Below are 18126 nucleotides of genomic sequence, written 5' to 3' on the forward strand. Positions count from 1 at the left end.
TTTGTTTGCCAAGCCCAATTTTTGCTTCTTGTGAATTCGACCTCAGTTCTTTCTCTTTGCAAAACTCAATCTCTACCATACACCAGCAATGGCCAGTAATATGATATTCAACTGTGTTGTATCAGTATCAAAAACTAACAATTTTTAATTGTATGTTTTAATTTTATTTTCTTTTAGACTGTATATTTAATAAAAATGAACCACTGATTCCTTGCTTTGTTATCAGGCTTCTTCCATAATGCATCAGGCATATTTTAGAAAGCTTAATTAACAGCCAGTGCATGTGCAAACATTCTTGATTCTATTATTATTAGGGTAATATAATTATCATTAAACAACTTTAAATACAAAAAGACATACAGATAGTGCTACTATCTCTGAATATTATAACTTCATACAGATGTCTCTGCAATATCTCGGAGATATACATGAAGAATGAAGCTAGCAAATTGCTTATATATTCTGAACATATGGCCACACAATTAGAATGGAGAATGTTGGGATTTTTATAGCCCTCAATTGGCTTTTGATAAATAACCACAGAAGATCTTGCAGAAATGGCGGTTGATGATTAAGTGGTTGTCAAGAAGGATAACAACACCCAAAAGCTCATATCAGGCCAAACAAAGAGAGGCCATTCATCCCATCCATCCTCATCCTACTCAGGCACTTACCATTCACTTCTCATAATTTCTTCCCACTGTATATATACACACTTATGTAACAATTTTGGTTCAATAATCCGGTTTACTGTCGAAATATTATCCACTTCGAATATACAATTTATTATGGTTTTGTAATTTTAGATATACAATTTATCATAGTTTTGTTTTTTTGACTTTATAACCCAAAACACATTGATAGTTTAGAAATTTATAAACTATTTAACCAATCACATGTTAATAGGTTTAAGTGATGTAAACTTTTTAACCTGTCAAGGTTACTTTTTAGATTGCAAAGCGAGATGTTACAACTTGTTTGATAAATGAACAATAGCCTCTCATGAGATTTTTACACGGTTGGGGAATTAAGTAGCCATATATAAGTTCATCTTCTAACAAGTCACCTCATAAGTTGGACTTACTGATGATTAGACTTTTCGAAAGGATCTAAATTAAAAGAAATGGATATTCTATATGCGAACGCTGGAAAATGGCTTTCGTTTTTTTAACTCTTTAGGAATTACATAAAAACGTATAAGTAACAAGATAATAGTCAAACTGTAAACAGTTATGTTAATTACAATCGACTAAATGAAGGTTAACGTAGAATTTCTGAAGAAGGTAAAGAGTAAATTTTCTAATATTTGCGAAGGAAATTGTATCCACAGACTGAAATGGGAGTAAGGTTGGCCCACTAGAGCCAAACAATGGTTAACAGATGGAGTCATACGGCGAAAATTGAAATAGTTAGAGAGATTTAGAGACACCAACACTAGCCACAAACTACAACCATACGTTGAGTGAGAGGCTATCCAAAATCTCATCCTCTCTTTCGCATCCACCACTTCACTGCTACCCACTTCATTACTTGATCACATTATAACCTTTTCAGCATTTTCTCGAGTCTGTCTTTCCTAATACGACTCCTTGCTAGCTACTTTGAACTTTGTTCCTCCCATAATCAACATGGCTTCGGCTACTTTCTCTGTAGCCAAACCATCACTTCAGGTTCACTTCACTTGTTCCCTTTTTTGCTGTTTGATCAGTTTTACGTTTTACTTATGTGGGATGATGATGTTTAAGTGAATATATTTTTTATATGTGTTGCAGGCTAATGGAAAGGGATTTACAGATTTCTCTGGTCTGCGCAACTCAGCAAGCCTTCCCTTTTCCAGGAAAACCTCTGAGGATTTCCTTTCAGTCATTGCTTTCCAGACCTCTGCGGTGAGTGTACTTGTTTTCTACTCTTTACTCTTTTTTCAGGTTTTCTCCCATTTCATGTATCAACTGAAAACTATAAACTGAAAGACTAAATATTTTCCCACTTCATGTCTCAGCTGAAAACTATAAACTGAAAGACTAAATATTTTAGTTAAGTTAAAAAGTGTTATGGCATCACTTATGTTACTGTTTGCACTATTATAACACAAGATAGCGAGAGCAAACATCAAATGATGGCCACTATATCCCTGAATCGAATATCAATTAGGGTCTATACTAGCTGAATCTCTCCAGGATTAAGCATATGCTGCCAATATCTGCACTGGCATCATTCTTATGTCGCTAGTCCTTTAATCATAATTTTGATTGGATAACTTGGAATAAACATTGGAACATTGAATTCTGTCTAGACAAATTTCTGTTTCTAATACAAAAATTCATCACATGGTGTTACATGTGAACAATGGTCAATGTGTTAATGTTCTATTGTTGTACTCGTTATCCATCATAAAAGAGAAAGTGTGTATTCTCAAGTTGATAAAGTTATTCATGTATGTAAAGTGTTTCAAATTCAGAAATATGTTATGGACATCTGTCTTGCTATAAGTGTCTGAATTCTGTTTTCTTATGTGGGATTTGGGGCATTTACGCACCATGCCTTGTAATATTCTGCAGGTGGGAAACAGTGGATACAGGAAAGGTGCAGCTGAGGCAAAGCTAAAGGTGGCCATAAACGGGTTTGGTAGAATTGGCAGAAACTTCTTGAGGTGCTGGCACGGACGCAAGGACTCCCCCTTGGATGTCATTGCCATCAATGACACCGGAGGTGTCAAGCAAGCTTCCCACCTTCTGAAGTACGATTCCACTCTTGGCATCTTTGAAGCTGATGTCAAACCTGTCGGTGATAATGCTATTTCCGTAGACGGCAAGGTCATCAAGGTTGTCACTAATCGCAACCCTGCCAATCTCCCCTGGGGGTAAGTTAGTTTATTCTTTCCTGCTTTCACTTATTAAGCTTCAAATTCATTTAATAATGGTTTTGATTTTCTCATTGAAATGATGATTGTGATTTAGGGAGTTGGGCATCGACCTTGTTATCGAAGGAACTGGAGTGTTTGTAGACAGGGATGGTGCAGGTAAGCACATTCAGGCAGGTGCCAAGAAGGTGCTCATCACTGCCCCTGGCAAGGGTGACATTCCAACCTATGTCATTGGAGTGAATGCCGATGCTTACAACCCAGATGAGCCCATTATCAGCAATGCTTCTTGCACAACTAACTGCCTTGCCCCCTTTGTCAAGGTCCTTGACCAGAAGTTTGGTATATTACTTTGACGCTACTTTATTTACTACTTTTACTTCTTCTTGGCCCATTTGATTGAATTGAGTACCTCAAAATTAGCTGAAAATGGAAAGAATGGTATATTGGTTGTAAGAGGCAACAAGTTTAACCGGATTATTTTTGTGTTGAGATATAATTTAACAGGACAAAATTTGTAGGTATTATCAAGGGAACCATGACTACCACACATTCATATACTGGTGACCAGAGGCTGCTTGATGCTAGCCACCGTGACCTCAGACGTGCAAGAGCAGCTGCTCTTAACATTGTCCCAACTTCAACTGGTGCAGCAAAGGCTGTGGCCCTTGTCCTCCCATCTCTCAAAGGCAAACTTAATGGCATTGCCCTGCGTGTGCCAACCCCAAATGTCTCAGTTGTTGATCTAGTGGTCCAGGTCTCCAAGAAAACCTTTGCAGAAGAGGTGAATGCTGCCTTTAGAGAAAGTGCCGACAAGGAGCTAGAGGGTATCCTTTCTGTCTGCGATGAGCCCCTTGTTTCAGTTGACTTTAGGTGCTCTGATGTATCCTCAACTGTTGATTCATCACTCACCCTAGTCATGGGAGATGACATGGTTAAGGTAATTGCCTGGTATGATAATGAATGGGGTTACTCCCAAAGGGTTGTGGATTTGGCTGATATAGTTGCCAACAAGTGGAAATAATGAGACCGGGTTGAGGTGCAATTTGCAATGTTGTTTTTCATTTTTGGTTGCCTCATTCCTTGTCCTGCTGTAGAAGTTGTATTTTGGTCAAGAATGTATAATTATATCATGGAACCATATTTCTTTTGTCATTGTGCAATAAAATTCTTACTCCCACATTGATGAATAACAATCCCCGAGCTAGACGTTTATTATTTTCTAGGAAAGAGTCGCCTTTCTTGCATCATTTTTGTTTCTTGTTCCTGATTTGAAAAGCTTTTGACGATATAAAGGTTTTATTTGGTAAGGGGTGGCAAAACTCAAATTCTATAGCTGCCCTGTATCATAAAGAGCTCGAGTGCAATGAAAGTTATGTTTGTATCATTATTTCAGGCACCATTGTACACATTGTTGAAGTTCATGTCAAAGTTCTTATGTCCTTTGATTGAATGAGAAGATGTTTAGATCTTACTAGTTTTCTAGGGTGGAAATTCAAATTAGTGAGAATAGGTTCTTTGGTTCACCTAGGGCCTGTGAGTGTGAAACGCAGAAAAAGACAGAGAAAGGTGAAAGCACATTTCTGTTTGGGTTGTTATAAACTTGGGCCTATTTTTCTTTTTTTTGGGCCTACTTTAAAGATGCTCATCTTGTTGGAAACCCTAACTTCTAGATTATTCAGGGTCGAAAACGAAGTCCATAAGACCCTAGTAAATACAAGAAAAATTAGACAATGATGCTTTACATACATCTATACTTTCCCATGTGAGACGCTTAACATGATTCCATTTCAAAGCCAAATTTTATTTGATCTTCTCGCTGCCTCAGAAGCTAATTGTGGCCAATTAATTTAGTATAAAACATGACATACACATAAAAGATAACTTGAAAACGATTGCAGATACGAGACAGGGTACCATCACCAGAGTAGGGAAAGCCGCACTGGCTGTGAGTTTTAAGCCCAAAAATGTCAGTTGGGTAGAACTATTTATCAACAAAGGCCTTTCTCGTGAAGCTAGTAAGCAAACCCAAATGGCAGCCGTGGCTGCTTCTGCTTCGAGGACTTTCATCAGCTCCCATCACAAACTCTTTATCTCCCCAGTTTCCGCTGGTTCAAAGATTACTAACCTTTTTCTTAACAATTATCGAAACAAAGTTAGGACTTCTGTTTGCTTTTCTTCCATCAGCTCTCTCCAATCTTCCCAAGAAATCCAAAGCCAAACCCACAACCGTTTCACTGTAATTGATATCCTTGAAAAAAGAGGCTTGCTTGAATCAATCACCAGCAACAATCTAAGGTCTCTCGCTTCTTCTCGTGATAACACTCTCAAAGTCTATTGTGGTTTCGACCCCACTGCCGAGTCTTTGCACTTGGGTAATTTACTTGGCATCATTGTTCTCTCTTGGTTCCTCCGCTGCGGCCATCAAGTCGTCGCCTTGATAGGTGGTGCCACCGCTCGTATAGGAGACCCATCTGGGAAGTCACTCGAAAGGCCGGAACTTGATCTCCATGAACTGGATAAGAACACTCTCGGTATCACTAATACTATTTCAACGATTTTTAAATCCAGTAATGTTTTGATTTTGAATAATTATGATTGGTGGAAAGATATTCACTTGCTGGATTTTCTCAAACATGTGGGACGATTTGCTAGAATTGGTACCATGATAGCTAAAGAAAGTGTGAGGAAGAGATTAGAATCAGAGCAAGGGTTGAGTTACACTGAGTTTACGTATCAGTTATTGCAAGGATATGATTTTCTATACTTGTTTCAAAACAAGGGTGTTAATGTTCAAATTGGAGGAAGTGATCAGTGGGGGAATATAACTGCTGGGACCGAGCTTATACGCAAGATTTTACAACCAGATAGTGATAATGAGGCCTATGGCTTGACATTCCCTCTATTACTTAAGAGTGATGGTACCAAATTTGGTAAATCAGAGGATGGTGCCATTTGGCTCTCTCCATCAATGTTATCTCCCTACAAGTTTTATCAGTATTTCTTCTCCGTTCCAGATGCTGATGTGATTAGGTTTCTCAAAATTCTTACTTTCTTGGACTTGGAAGAAATTAATGAGCTGGAGAGGGATATGAAGAAACCTTGTTACGTTCCTAACACCGCGCAGAAGAGACTTGCACAGGAAGTTACCCGTTTTGTTCATGGTGAAGAGGGCTTGAATGAGGCTCTAAAGGCTACCGAAGCCTTGAGGCCCGGAGCTGAGACCAAGTTGGATGTGAAGACCATTGAGGCTATTGCTGAGGATGTGCCTTCTTGCTCTTTAGCCTATGATCAAGTTCTAGATATTTCACTTGTTGATCTTTCAGTTTCTGTTGGTTTGTTTGATAGCAAATCAGCTGCCAGGCGTTTGTTGAAGCAAGGTGGACTTTACTTGAACAACAGCAGAGTTGATAGTGAGAGTAAGAGGGTTGAAGCTCAAGACATTGTGGATGGCAAAGTTCTCCTTTTATCTGCTGGGAAGAAGAACAAGGTTGTTGTACGAATATCTTGATTTGTTTTGGTAGCTTATAGTTTATTACAAATTTGTTCAATTTATCTTGTGGATTGAATTACTCCCCTCAAAACAAAATTTTGAAGTACTAGGTGGGCTATAAAACTTTTAAGAAGCTATTTATGAATAATTATTTAAAGTTTCATTAGTTTACGGTTACTATACTGTATTTTGCAATCTCACAAAAGTATGTTGCTTGCTCATGCGATGGCTGGAGAAGGCTACATTTTTTAGTTTTGAAATCTGGATTGCTATAGGTAATAGATTGCCCATCTTAGAATTTCCTTAAGACCATTATTGTGGCTAATTATATCATTTAAAAAGAAATTGGTTTTATGAGGATTCTTTTTTTATTTTCAAATAACCAGGACATTTAGAGAATTGTGTTATTTGAAACAATAAAATTATGTGCATTCAGTTTTAAATATTTAAATGATATATCATTATGTGATCGAGTGATTTGAATTAAGAGTTGGAACTACAACCTATGAGTGTCTATAGAAACTGATTTAGAAACAATACGCAGATTTTTTCGTTTGGCTTACCTGCTTTTTTCTTAAAGAATTATCGGTATAGACTGGATTTAGTTAGCTGCAAACTTAGTTTCTTCCACTTATCGGTCTGAGTGTGAGACCTAACTTCTTTTTCATTAAGATGCTTCTAATCTTTTTCCTTATAATCTGAAGTGAAAACCATGAGAGTTGTGCTTGTTTCGGTTTCTGATGGAACCGAATCCTTATAAGATGTCAGTTGGGTTTCTTAGAAACTATTAGGTTTATGAGAATATACATGATAAATTAAAGTTTTGATAATGTAAAGTCTGTTTGAACACAAGTTGTTAAAAGGCCAAGTAAGTTGAACCTTGTGATATCTTGAATTTTAATCAGTTTTTGAAATCAAATCGCTAACTATTTGTGTACTTGATGTTATACCAATCCTGGAGTTTGCATTGGCTATAAAAAAGGGTATTCTGCAGGTTCAGTGCACATAGATCTTTACATGGTAAAACCGGTCCGGATAAGATTACGTTATCTCCTTTTCTTTCAAACTGAAGTCGACAGTGGGGTTGACAGTCGGTCTCAGGGATCACATGCATCCACTCTGTACTGATACAATTTCAGATGCCTCATATGGGATGTCAACTCCAAGATTTACTTTTTTTTTTTTTTCTCTCTCTATATTATATTGCTGTAAAAAGTTTGCTACATTCTTGTCTTGAACATAAAACCAACCTTCCACATAACCACCACTCCTCTATCCAGTTCCTAGTATTTTATACTAGTAAAATATGCCTTATGGTCTTTGATGAACTGCAGAAAAGATCGAGTCACTTTTCCGAAATTAAAAAAATTTCTGCATTCATTGATATTATTTCTTACAAGGATGATAGGCGGTGGGGTCTTACTTCCTTACCATTCACTGAAGATTTCAAAATGTTCCTTTTTTCTTTTTTAAATTTGAACAAGGAACTTCACTGGAATAGAATTAATTTTTTGAAATTGAATCAATCACAGCAAACAGTTTACATTTCAGATATAATAATCGATGTTATACTCATTATACTAAATAAATTAAAATTTTAATATTAAAATATTCTTAGAATTTAAACTTATATTTTATTATATAAACCCCCCTTCATTGTGTCGCTTACTCTATAATTCTGCTCTAGCAATGCTTTGATTTACTCTAAACCCGAGAACCTTTTGTCTTTTCACCTTTTTTTTTAATCTCTGTGCTGAATTTCTGGATTAAGCAGACCCACCATATTCAGATTCCACCCTTAAATTCTGCAAAACAAATATGTTTGCTGGTTAATAAGTATTATGCTTGCTAACTGAAAATATTTCCTTATTTTTGCGGTTCATGTGTTTATCAGATTTTTGTCATGCCGACTTTCCTGACCGGCTGATGCATATAAGTCCAGCAAGGAGTATTTAGACATGCAAATTCGGACAATATATAATGCCTTCAAATATTGTTACATAGATGTAGGCTTCCCATTATAAAATTTATTTTTAGGTCTCTCAAATTTGCAAAGGAACATGGATTCCTGAAGGGACAAAATTTCCAAGCTCAATGGCCTGATCGATTGATGGCATGGTGGAATGTGGATGGAGGAGGAGATTGCCATGGGCTAGGAGTTTTTTGGCTGCTTCTTTTCTCCCCTCTTTTGCTTTAGTATAGTTTTGTGTTAAACTTCTCTCAAATCTTGAGTTATGTTTAGGTCTCTCAAATTTGCAAAGGAACATGGATTCCTGAAGGCACAAAATTTCTAAGCTCAATGGCCTGATCTATTGGTGGCATGGTGGAATGTGGATGGAGGCAGGAGATTGCCATGGGCTAAGAGTTTTTTGGCTGCTTCTTTTCTCCCCTCTTTTGCTTTAGTATAGTTTTGTGTTAAACTTCTCTCAAATCTTACAGTTGACTTAAAGGCATCCCATCTAAAGCACATATCATTCCATGCAAATGTTATTTGTCCAGAGAAAGAACATCAAACATACAATAGATGTGGGGTTTTGATTAAAAAAAATATACAGGAGGATCTGCCACAACAGTTTGAATGAAGAAGAAAACAACTCAAAGCTACTTGTCATCAAGCAAGAACAACTTCAAATATCACGGTCTCTTTTGCATTCAGGAGCAGGTTGACGGAAGCGAACACGATCAGTGCAGTAATTGTAAATGGTGTATTTCTGCCGAACCCATTTGAGTCTCTTGTATTGGTTGCTGTCAAGATCTTGATACTCCTTCTGATCCCACCATTCCTTGCCCTGTGTCTCACAGTACTTGGCGTTCACCGATGTCTCACACCCGTCAATGTGAAATCCCTTATAGGAAGCCACGAATGGCGCCTTTGACCAGTCTGTCTTCTCCAAGCCGCCCCTGGTAGCCCAGTCATCTGCATTCCAGAGGCTAGAATATAACTTCATGGGCTGGTTGAATGGAAACCTCACTCCCAAATCTTTGCTATTCTTGAACACCCTTATTGGCACATCGTCCACAAAAAACCTGCAATATTCATAACAAGTTACTAAAGATTAATAACACAATCTAAGAATGGAGTTGTTTGTTGATGGAACTTACACAATCTGATAAAGATTCCAGAGGACAGAGTAAGTGTGGTAGTCTTTGGTAGGATCAAACCACAGAAATATTCTCTGCTCTCTGTTTCCTGCCCCTCCAGTGAACACATTTGTCTGCACAATGTAGGGTTGCCCACTTCTGTTCCCCAGGAACTCAAAGTCTATCTCATCATGCTCTGAGTTTTGAGAAGATAACTGCACAGCAAGCAATCAAAGTAAGCAGATGGGTTAAGGCTTAGGCCTAATTTTCTCCAGGCTTACATTATTGAATAGTTTTAGTAGAAACACTTACATAGAAAGCAGTGACCGTTCCAGCAGAGTCTCCGGGAACCATTTTTATGTGCATGCTGAAGTGACCAAACAAATAATTGCCCTTGGATTGGAAGCCAGTCCCTTTAATTTTTATTATAAAAGTGAAAAACACAGAACAAAACAGTAAGATTTTTAAGTGATGGAAAAGGATATAAATGAAACAAAAACACAAATTTATCCGAGATGGGGTTTCTTCAGCTAATACCTGTGTATTTATCCAGGAGCAGCTGAATTTCATTACCCCCATTGTTGTATTTGATGTGATCAAAAGCCCAAGTTGGGACATAGTTTCTGCCGAAAGGCACATCCACAGGCTTCTTTGGAGCAGCGCTTGTAACTCCAGAAGCTAAAAAGAGGAAACTCATGCACACAGTCCACAGACAAGAAGCCATCTTTCTTCACAACAAGATGCCACATGTTCCATTGTCCAACAGAGTCCCATATATATAGTATATACAGACACCTTCTTTCTTCAGTATTTGGTAAGAGCGAGGTATGTGATAATAAAATAATTAAATAACAATCAAGACAATCTGCCAGATATTACACTGTATAATGTGTGCATCATATTAATTATATTTTGTTGTCTTCCAAAGAGGCAATAAAAAATCATAGAGTGAAATCTGTGCACGGAGAAATCTTGAGCCACAAGCCTGATTTGCATAATCTTGATATTTAATTTGTGGGGATTCCTCTCACCGTGTAGGAACATGCCTATAAAAGAGAAAGCCCCATTTCTTTGTCTCTGTCTCTCTCTGTTTCAATCCAAGGGCCCATTTCTTTTGACATGTTTTTGTTTCAGGTTCTTTGAATGCTTTTCCAGGTTAAGTGCCGGTGCAATGCCATTGGACACAGTTAACTCATACAGCAGATTCTGGGTTATTTCAGGAAACCTTGCTTTAGTCGGCCTACTCTTTTAACATTGAATCGGCCACACTTCTCTACTGCCTTGTTTTAACTACATACCAAGATATAATAAAATGGTAAAGCCCGTGTTGGGAATGCATTAAAAATAGCAAAATAATACAGCAGAAAGAGCAAGGCATGTGCGTCTGTTGTGATAATGCTTTGATCAACGAGAAGAAGTTAGGGCACATGGACAGGATTAGGTTGACACAAACCATGTTCACTTAATTGTTTACTTGTTTTACACCGGTTGTCGTGCCATTATTTAGGGACTTAACCTAGGGGGATAACTCATAATTAATAGTTCCTAATTGGGGCAGTTGTCTCTTAAACAACAGATGGTTTCACAATGAACGATCCTGTCCCCCTTCCCATTAATTTCCTTCAAACTTCACTCATGAATTATTGGAATCTATATTCACTTTAAGAGATTGTTTATTTTAGGAAATATTTTATCTTTAAAATTGGAATAATACCTTAAAAATTTTAAGGTATAAATTATTATTATTATTATTATTATATTTGATAAAAATGAATAAATATAAATAATTATTACGTTTGATTTGAATAATAAAAATATATTAATATATTATTTTAGTTAAATACGATTAGATTTAATTATTTTAAAATATTTTTTTTATGTTATTTGTTGAATTAATTGAAAAAAATGTATTTCTTATATTACTTATCACATCACAATTGATAATAAAAAATTATTGAAATATTTTATTATTTATCAATTAAATAAAATAATATAAATAATAAAATATATATTACTAGAATAAATGCACAGCAAGAGAAAGAACAACCCAGAACGCAATTGATTTTAGTAATAACATGTAAAATTATTGATCTTTATTGATCACTGCAAGGGTGGCACTGGGTTCTTTTGTACATCATAAGAACATGTTTTTTCCATTGAAGTCGATGGCTTCAAAAAGCTTTCTTCTAGGTGCCAATATCAATATTAATGGGGACCTTATTTAGGTTGGGTACGATAGGGAAGCATGTGCCTGGTTTGCTGCCAGCCACGTGTGCTTATATATTTATTATAAATCTCTTCATTCAAGGTGTTACAACCAAGTAAGACCCTGAGTTGTTTGATGAAATAATAACGAGTCAATCACAGTATCTCGGACTTTATCTTATCTATATGGTGTAAACGGACAGGATTACCCAGTCATCCAAAGATAGAAAATCTCTTCTTTCTGCTGGATGATGCTGGACTCCAGCAATCGAGTACAGAGTACTGATTTTTGCTATTAAGTATTGTTTATATAATATTAAAAGGCCTGTCAGCTTTGGATCTCATAATTTTCATATTAATCAACTACTCTCATATTGAATTACAAGCATTTGACAGTCAGGAATTGATGGATCAATTTGATTTTCTGTCAGAGATCATTATCATATGAATCTGCCGGTTCAGTATATTTGATGTCTGTTAATATCCAAGCTGTGACACTAAAATACCCCGGTTTACAGCTAAGAAAAGGAGTGTTGAAGCTTTGGATCTCATAATTCATCAAGTCTGTCAGCAAAGCCAGGGAAAGCTGCAGCAGTTTATGGCTAAAGCCTAGAAATTGGCAAGAGATTGCTGATTGCTTGCTTTAAGTTAGTCAACCTACCAGAGATGAGGTACCAAAATAAGAGAGCCAATGCTGACAGAGAAATCAAATGAATTGAGAATAATGGCAATATGAAGGAGGCTTTGCAGTGTCAGTAGCGTTAAAAGTAGAGTTGGGATTTTATTGAAAACTTATTGAAGTGGATGAGAATTAAGAATAACACTAAATACAACTCAACAACCATAGATAAAAGCAGAAATCACCTCGGCAAGTTTAATCTAATTTCCTCGTCTACATTTATATTCATTGGAAGAAACACTTAAACCCCTTACCTTCCCTCTATACCTTTTTTAAAGATTTTTAATAGTTTACATTTTAAAGTTACTTCTAATACTCTTAAAATTACTTTTAAAAAGGCTCTACCATTGAGGGTGCATGTGCACCTTTTTGAAATGTGTGGATCCTCTCCATATTTGTTAAACCTGAGAGGGCTTCAAAAAGAAAAAAACTTTTAAAGTTTCAGTAGATCTTCCAGCAAGCAACAATTTGAAATCACAAGGGGCATCTCTAAGACAATTTGATCCATCTAGGCTTTTAATGATGTTTTTTTTAACTTCGTAGGTCAATGTAGCTGTCAGATTTCCACTTGGTCAAGCTGAGGTTCCTATTATTTTAGATTATCAAGAAACAGAAAATAATCTCATTGGAAGTCTAACCTTCCTCCTGTTGAAGGATAGGATTATATCAATTAGAATCAGTAATATCCTTCTTCACTTATTAGCTATAAACTTACAATATAAATCCTGTTAGCAAATCCAAGATTTCTTTAATCTATTAAGAATTAATTAAGAAATCAAGATTAGAAATGGCTGCCATGATAATCATAAATTCGTCAGCAATCTTAAACTGTTCAACTTGAGAGCAAGAGATCCAAAAAATGCTTCTGACAATAAAGTCAACAGTTCAACAAGATTCCATCATCCAGATTTGACAGTTTATTAGATCAATGTTGGGAATGTGCCAGTAACATATTAGTATTGTACTTGATTTTCATGGCTGGCAAAACTAAAGATCAATTAGATCACATAATTATGGTGTTGTGGCGGTATTTCTTCCCATGGGATGCGAAGATAGGATCCACAAAAATATGCATCAGGCTAATCAAAACATCAACTTCACAGTCAAGCCAGCCTCGAAGCCATAAAAGTTGAAGATACTAAATCTAAATATGCTTATTTATTTACTATAAATTGTATGAGATAAAATAACTAAGCTTCTACCAAATGGAAGACAAATCACTCTTGAAGCAAGAAAATGAATAACATGATACATCTAAGTAATACTGTATTGTATTCATAGTAGTAAAATCAAAATACCGCTGGAGAATATAATTAGTAAGAATTAAGAAAAGAATAAGAATTTAAAAAAAAAAAAAAAAAAACAAGAATATAGTATGTATGGAAAATATGCACAGTGCTAAAATGCATCCAATCTCATGACTGATGTGATGATATCAGCTATCCGCTTCCTCTAGAACAACCAGTGTTTCTTCCTAGGCTTTCGTTGAACTGGCGCATCTACAAAAAAGATAAGAAATGAAATTTATTCTACTTTGACAACCCATGTTATTTAGAGCTCCAGAAGTCAAAACTAGATGATGAGATCAGAGATCAAACAAACCTCGGATTTCATATAGTGAGTTGTAGTGTACCTCAGACCAAAAACTTAACCAAAACTCTGCATCATTTATACACAAGGAGAACCAAAGAAGAAAGAGGATGAATATAAGAATGTGTCCACAAAACTATTGAAAAGACAGCATGAAACGGACTATCAAAAGTCTTACTTACCACGTGTAGGTGCCTGGTATTGTGGAGTAATTTCAATAAAACAAGTATCCCTGAAAGATGTTAAGAGGCATATCTTTGCTGCAAACTGCATATGAAAGAGCAGCCTAATCAGTGCTTGTACTGGCATACATGAAATGACATTATAAGCTTACTGTCTTACATGGTGATCAATAATGAAGCACAAGCAGGTATTACAGCATTTCATTTATCATGTGTAACTTAGAATGCATCTACACGATTTCTAAGCATCTGTAATCAAACATTATCCTTGAAAGTATATTCAACATTATTTGTATCATCATAAAATGACTAAATATCAATATATATATATGTATGGCACAAAAAATCACTACCAAAAATTATTGGAATAATCAAGCCCATAGCTTATATCCAGCCAAATATTTCCCTATAAGGGTATTGGCCGTGACGAATAAGGGACAGAACGATTTTTCAAAAGAGCAGTGTTACTAAGATGAAGTGTCACAGTTATTTAACAATACAGTCACAGCACAAAGAGTAAACTTATAATGGTTTGAGAAGAGAATGCTAGACCTTATCAGCTGCTGCTTGTAAAGTAACATGATCCCCCCATTCACCATTTCTGCATGAAACATTAAATTAGGACCTTCCCTACTGCTAATGAAGTATTATTAACCAGAATGCAGAAGTATCCCTTGCACTTGGAAGTAAAGGGTTATAGAATCCAAAAAAATGTAAGTACTGACACTAAATAGACCTACATACTTTTCCATTTTCTTGTAGTAATGTTTGTACTTCATTGGAATATAGCCTTCATATAAAGAGCGATATTCTTTGAGCTGGAACAGGAAAATAACACAAAATAAGCAAAATTTTATACCAGCCAATCTCATTATTGTAAATAAAAACTAAAGTCCCCAACTACCTGGAAAATATTTTTCATAGATCCATAAAGCATGTAGCACTTTCTTTTTATCAGAAAATATTTGTTCATTGATTGTTTTTCTTAAAAAGAAGTACTTAATTGAGACAATTTTATTAAATAAACAGTTAACATTCAGAAAAGAACACAACATTGTGGTCAGACAGAGCAACTTTTAATTTAACAAGAGATGATATAGCAATAGCAATAGCAATAAATATATAATGAAAAAATCTAACAACCCCACATCCTAAACAGCATAGAAAATAAAAGTCCTGCGAGTTCGATATCTCAAGATTCATAACAAGAAAACTGCAAGAGCAACTATGGTTCAATATATTGCAGAGACTTATAATTCTAGACAAGGTTGGAAATTTTAGAACTGAATGAACTAGTTTTCTGGATTCCTCGATGAGTTTTAAATTATAAAGATAAAGTTGTGGTCATAGAGATGGAAGGCAAGAGGAAAATGACACAATGAAGGTTAAGGAACTGATAGCTAATTTTGATAGTGGCTGGTCAGGCATGCTAGAGAGTGGAGTCATGAATTTTAGCAGCCAGCAATTGATCCAAGTTGCAGTGATAGGGGGTATATATTCATGGCTTCTTACCACTGCTGGTGGTTATGGATCAATGCAATGATTCAATGGTAATTCATCAGACTAAGGCACCAATGGCAGTGGAGGTAATGAAGGTTAACATTACTGGCATTTAGAGAGTGTTGAAAGTTTGAAGTTGCTGATCACTGACGGGTTTTATGACCACTGAAATCATGATCACAATATATGGGGATGAGAAAGAGACCGGAAGGTTGCAGCAGCTGCAATACTAATCTGAATCCAGTGATGGCAGTAAACATGGATGTGGCACAAAAGTGGGAGGGATGGTAAAGAGAAGTACTCATAATGACTATAAGCTAGTAACAATAATGTCTGAGTATTCAATCCACCCATGGTCACAATGGTCTCAAAGAAAATATACCTGTTTCACAATCTCTTTTCGAACATGCTTGTGATACTCAGGTGACTTGTACATCTGTTCTGAAAGTGCACGAAACTGCAATAGAAGGTTGGAAAGGAACTTTTTAAGAATATCTCAAACAATAAGAGGAAGAGGGAGAAAATTCCTCCCTTAACTTGAACATTGACAATACCTGACAGTTTCCATCCCCAGAGACCTTCACTTCACATAAACCATAGACTTGTAGCCTGACAGAAAATGATTAGAAATTTACTTAATACCTACAAGAAAAATTAAACCTGAGGGAAAACGAAATCAAACTTCTAACATAGACTGAGCCAATTATATACTAATAAATGTGTATAAAGTAGAAAGACCAAAAAAATAAAGTGTAACTTCAACAATTAAAACATGCAGACAAATGGTACTTGCTTAACTTGAGGTTTTATCAATTGTGGCAGATAAATCTTTTGCACACCTGTTCATGAGGGATATTAACTACTTAGGATGATTATTTCCCAATCACAGTCAAAGATATTAATTTTCCCCATAAAGAAGACTGACAGCTTTGCAGTTTTCACCATGAAGTTTTCTAAGTTGAGAATCATTCTCAGCACTTGTCTTCCCAGTTTTACAAGATTACTAAGTTGTAACTTATAATTATCCTTTCATACATTTGTTTCCTTATGCTCTCTCACCAATGAAACATGCACCAGCATTTAACTTATAAATTCATTCAGAGCACCTAAGATAGAAATTGATTTACAATTGGCTCACACCTTTTAACATCTTACCATGAAATATAAAGATGAAAATCAATTCAAACCTCATACGAAATTCTCAGATAAAAAAAACACTAAGTTACTCCAATGACTGAGTACAAGATATACCTCTGAAGAAGCCGTTGGTGATCCAAACTAGCATCGCATAAGTTGGGAATATAGGTATTTATCCGAGGCACATGCTGAAATTCCATGAAATGCTTGATGAGAAATTCAGAAAAGAACCTTCTTTAGATGAAAGAGTGAAGGCATATTTTATTAAAGGTTTGTCCCAACAGAAAAAAAAAAAAATTTGGTTCTATGAGCCAAATAATAACAAATCAGGCATCTTACAGGAACAGGGGCCAGGTTGGAAAGGCGCTTAGCAACTGCACCATCTAACTTTGCATACTCTTCTGAAAGTACAAAGGCAATCATTCTATCATCTTCCACATCTTGCTGACTGCTCAAGGAAGTTGAGCTAGAAGATTCACCAACGCTCTGAGTTCCGTTCCACATTATGTAACCACGCAAGTACTGCTAACTTCTTCAAGTGAACGCCAACTACAATGGCCCTCTACAGCAGAATGCCGGAGTTAAAAGCTTCACTGTATCGTCACATATTACAGATTGAAATTGTTGACAAACAATAAATAGAATAGGCATATGGTATATCATAATATAAGCATTAAAATATTAACAATAATTATAATTGCAAAAACAATTCATCTGATGATGGAATCTTCTCAATCATATCACTTTACTAATAAATTTGATAAAACATAGACACAATCCAATGAAGGCATTTCTCAATGTGAACTCATCCAATCCAACAGGAGAAACCAATAATGGTTAAAAAAAAAAAAAGAAACATAAACAGGGGCTGTTTGTAAATCGATTATGAATCCGAAAACACAACACAATGGACCCCAGATCGATCGTATCAAAGGAGGATTAAAACCAACAAAATAAAAGCCAAAAAATAACATTAGGTAATCATACCCACAACAATAATTGATCTAGATTCAAGAGGCAACCGATGCTACCGCGAAGGAATTAGAAAAAAAAAAATTCTTTAGGCAGGGAAGAATCAAGAAAAGGAGTGAAGCATTTCACCTGTTAATAAGATTGAGACGCGGAAATTTTGGATTGGACTTGGAGAGATACTTCTAAAAGTAAAATAACCCACAAAACTTTTCCCCGTGCTGATTTGGTTGGTGATGGTGGGAGTTGAAAAGAGAAAAAGAAACGAGATTTATTACTTGTTTATTTTGTTCTACTGTTCCGCTAACTAAGTTCTTGACGTGGTCTCACTGGGCAGGCGTTGGTGGTTCGCCTTTCGTGGTTTCTATGAAATGCGACAGCTGCTTTCCCATCCCAGAAACGCGGCCGTTTCGATTTTTTGTTTTGTGCA

At 36.0% G+C, this 18126-nt stretch overlaps 4 protein-coding genes across 6 annotated transcripts; 2 read left to right on the plus strand and 2 right to left on the minus strand.

Moving 5' to 3' along the window:
- The first annotated feature begins 1447 nt into the window (after window positions 1-1447).
- LOC123224567 (glyceraldehyde-3-phosphate dehydrogenase A, chloroplastic-like) lies at window positions 1448-4050 on the plus strand. Its single transcript, XM_044648295.1, has 5 exons — window positions 1448-1670; window positions 1773-1886; window positions 2559-2860; window positions 2958-3202; window positions 3382-4050. Exons 1-5 carry the CDS (start codon window positions 1629-1631, stop codon window positions 3882-3884), a joined length of 1206 nt encoding a protein of 401 aa, XP_044504230.1. The 5' UTR covers window positions 1448-1628; the 3' UTR covers window positions 3885-4050.
- A 631-nt stretch (window positions 4051-4681) lies between these two features.
- LOC123224274 (tyrosine--tRNA ligase, chloroplastic/mitochondrial) lies at window positions 4682-6525 on the plus strand. The gene has a single exon (XM_044647888.1). The coding sequence runs from the start codon at window positions 4893-4895 to the stop codon at window positions 6369-6371; it is 1479 nt and encodes a 492-aa protein (XP_044503823.1). The 5' UTR covers window positions 4682-4892; the 3' UTR covers window positions 6372-6525.
- Window positions 6526-8813: 2288 nt separating this feature from the next.
- On the minus strand, window positions 8814-10240 carry LOC123222732 (probable xyloglucan endotransglucosylase/hydrolase protein 5). The gene is made up of 4 exons (XM_044645663.1): window positions 9972-10240; window positions 9747-9847; window positions 9456-9649; window positions 8814-9380 (listed from the first exon to the last, which is right to left on the minus strand). The coding sequence occupies exons 1-4, from the start codon at window positions 10156-10158 to the stop codon at window positions 8981-8983; spliced, it is 882 nt and encodes a 293-aa protein (XP_044501598.1). The 5' UTR covers window positions 10159-10240; the 3' UTR covers window positions 8814-8980.
- Window positions 10241-13524: 3284 nt separating this feature from the next.
- On the minus strand, window positions 13525-18090 carry LOC123222717 (OVARIAN TUMOR DOMAIN-containing deubiquitinating enzyme 12). Of its 3 annotated transcripts, none has more exons than XM_044645647.1 (10): window positions 17829-18090; window positions 17067-17289; window positions 16842-16915; window positions 16145-16199; window positions 15973-16047; window positions 14835-14908; window positions 14643-14691; window positions 14091-14175; window positions 13921-13977; window positions 13525-13817 (listed from the first exon to the last, which is right to left on the minus strand). In XM_044645647.1, exons 2-10 carry the CDS (start codon window positions 17229-17231, stop codon window positions 13771-13773), a joined length of 681 nt encoding a protein of 226 aa, XP_044501582.1. In that variant the 5' UTR covers window positions 17232-17289; window positions 17829-18090; the 3' UTR covers window positions 13525-13770. The 3 variants fall into 3 exon arrangements, with proteins under 3 accessions (XP_044501582.1, XP_044501579.1, XP_044501581.1); XM_044645644.1 differs by having other exon boundaries at window positions 17067-17320; window positions 17829-18089; XM_044645646.1 differs by lacking the exon at window positions 17829-18090 and adding an exon at window positions 17715-17737 and having other exon boundaries at window positions 17067-17320.
- Between the last annotated feature and the right edge of the window lie 36 nt (window positions 18091-18126).

Source organism: Mangifera indica, chromosome 8 (genome assembly GCF_011075055.1).
Source record: "Mangifera indica cultivar Alphonso chromosome 8, CATAS_Mindica_2.1, whole genome shotgun sequence".
Classification (NCBI taxonomy): domain Eukaryota; kingdom Viridiplantae; phylum Streptophyta; class Magnoliopsida; order Sapindales; family Anacardiaceae; genus Mangifera; species Mangifera indica.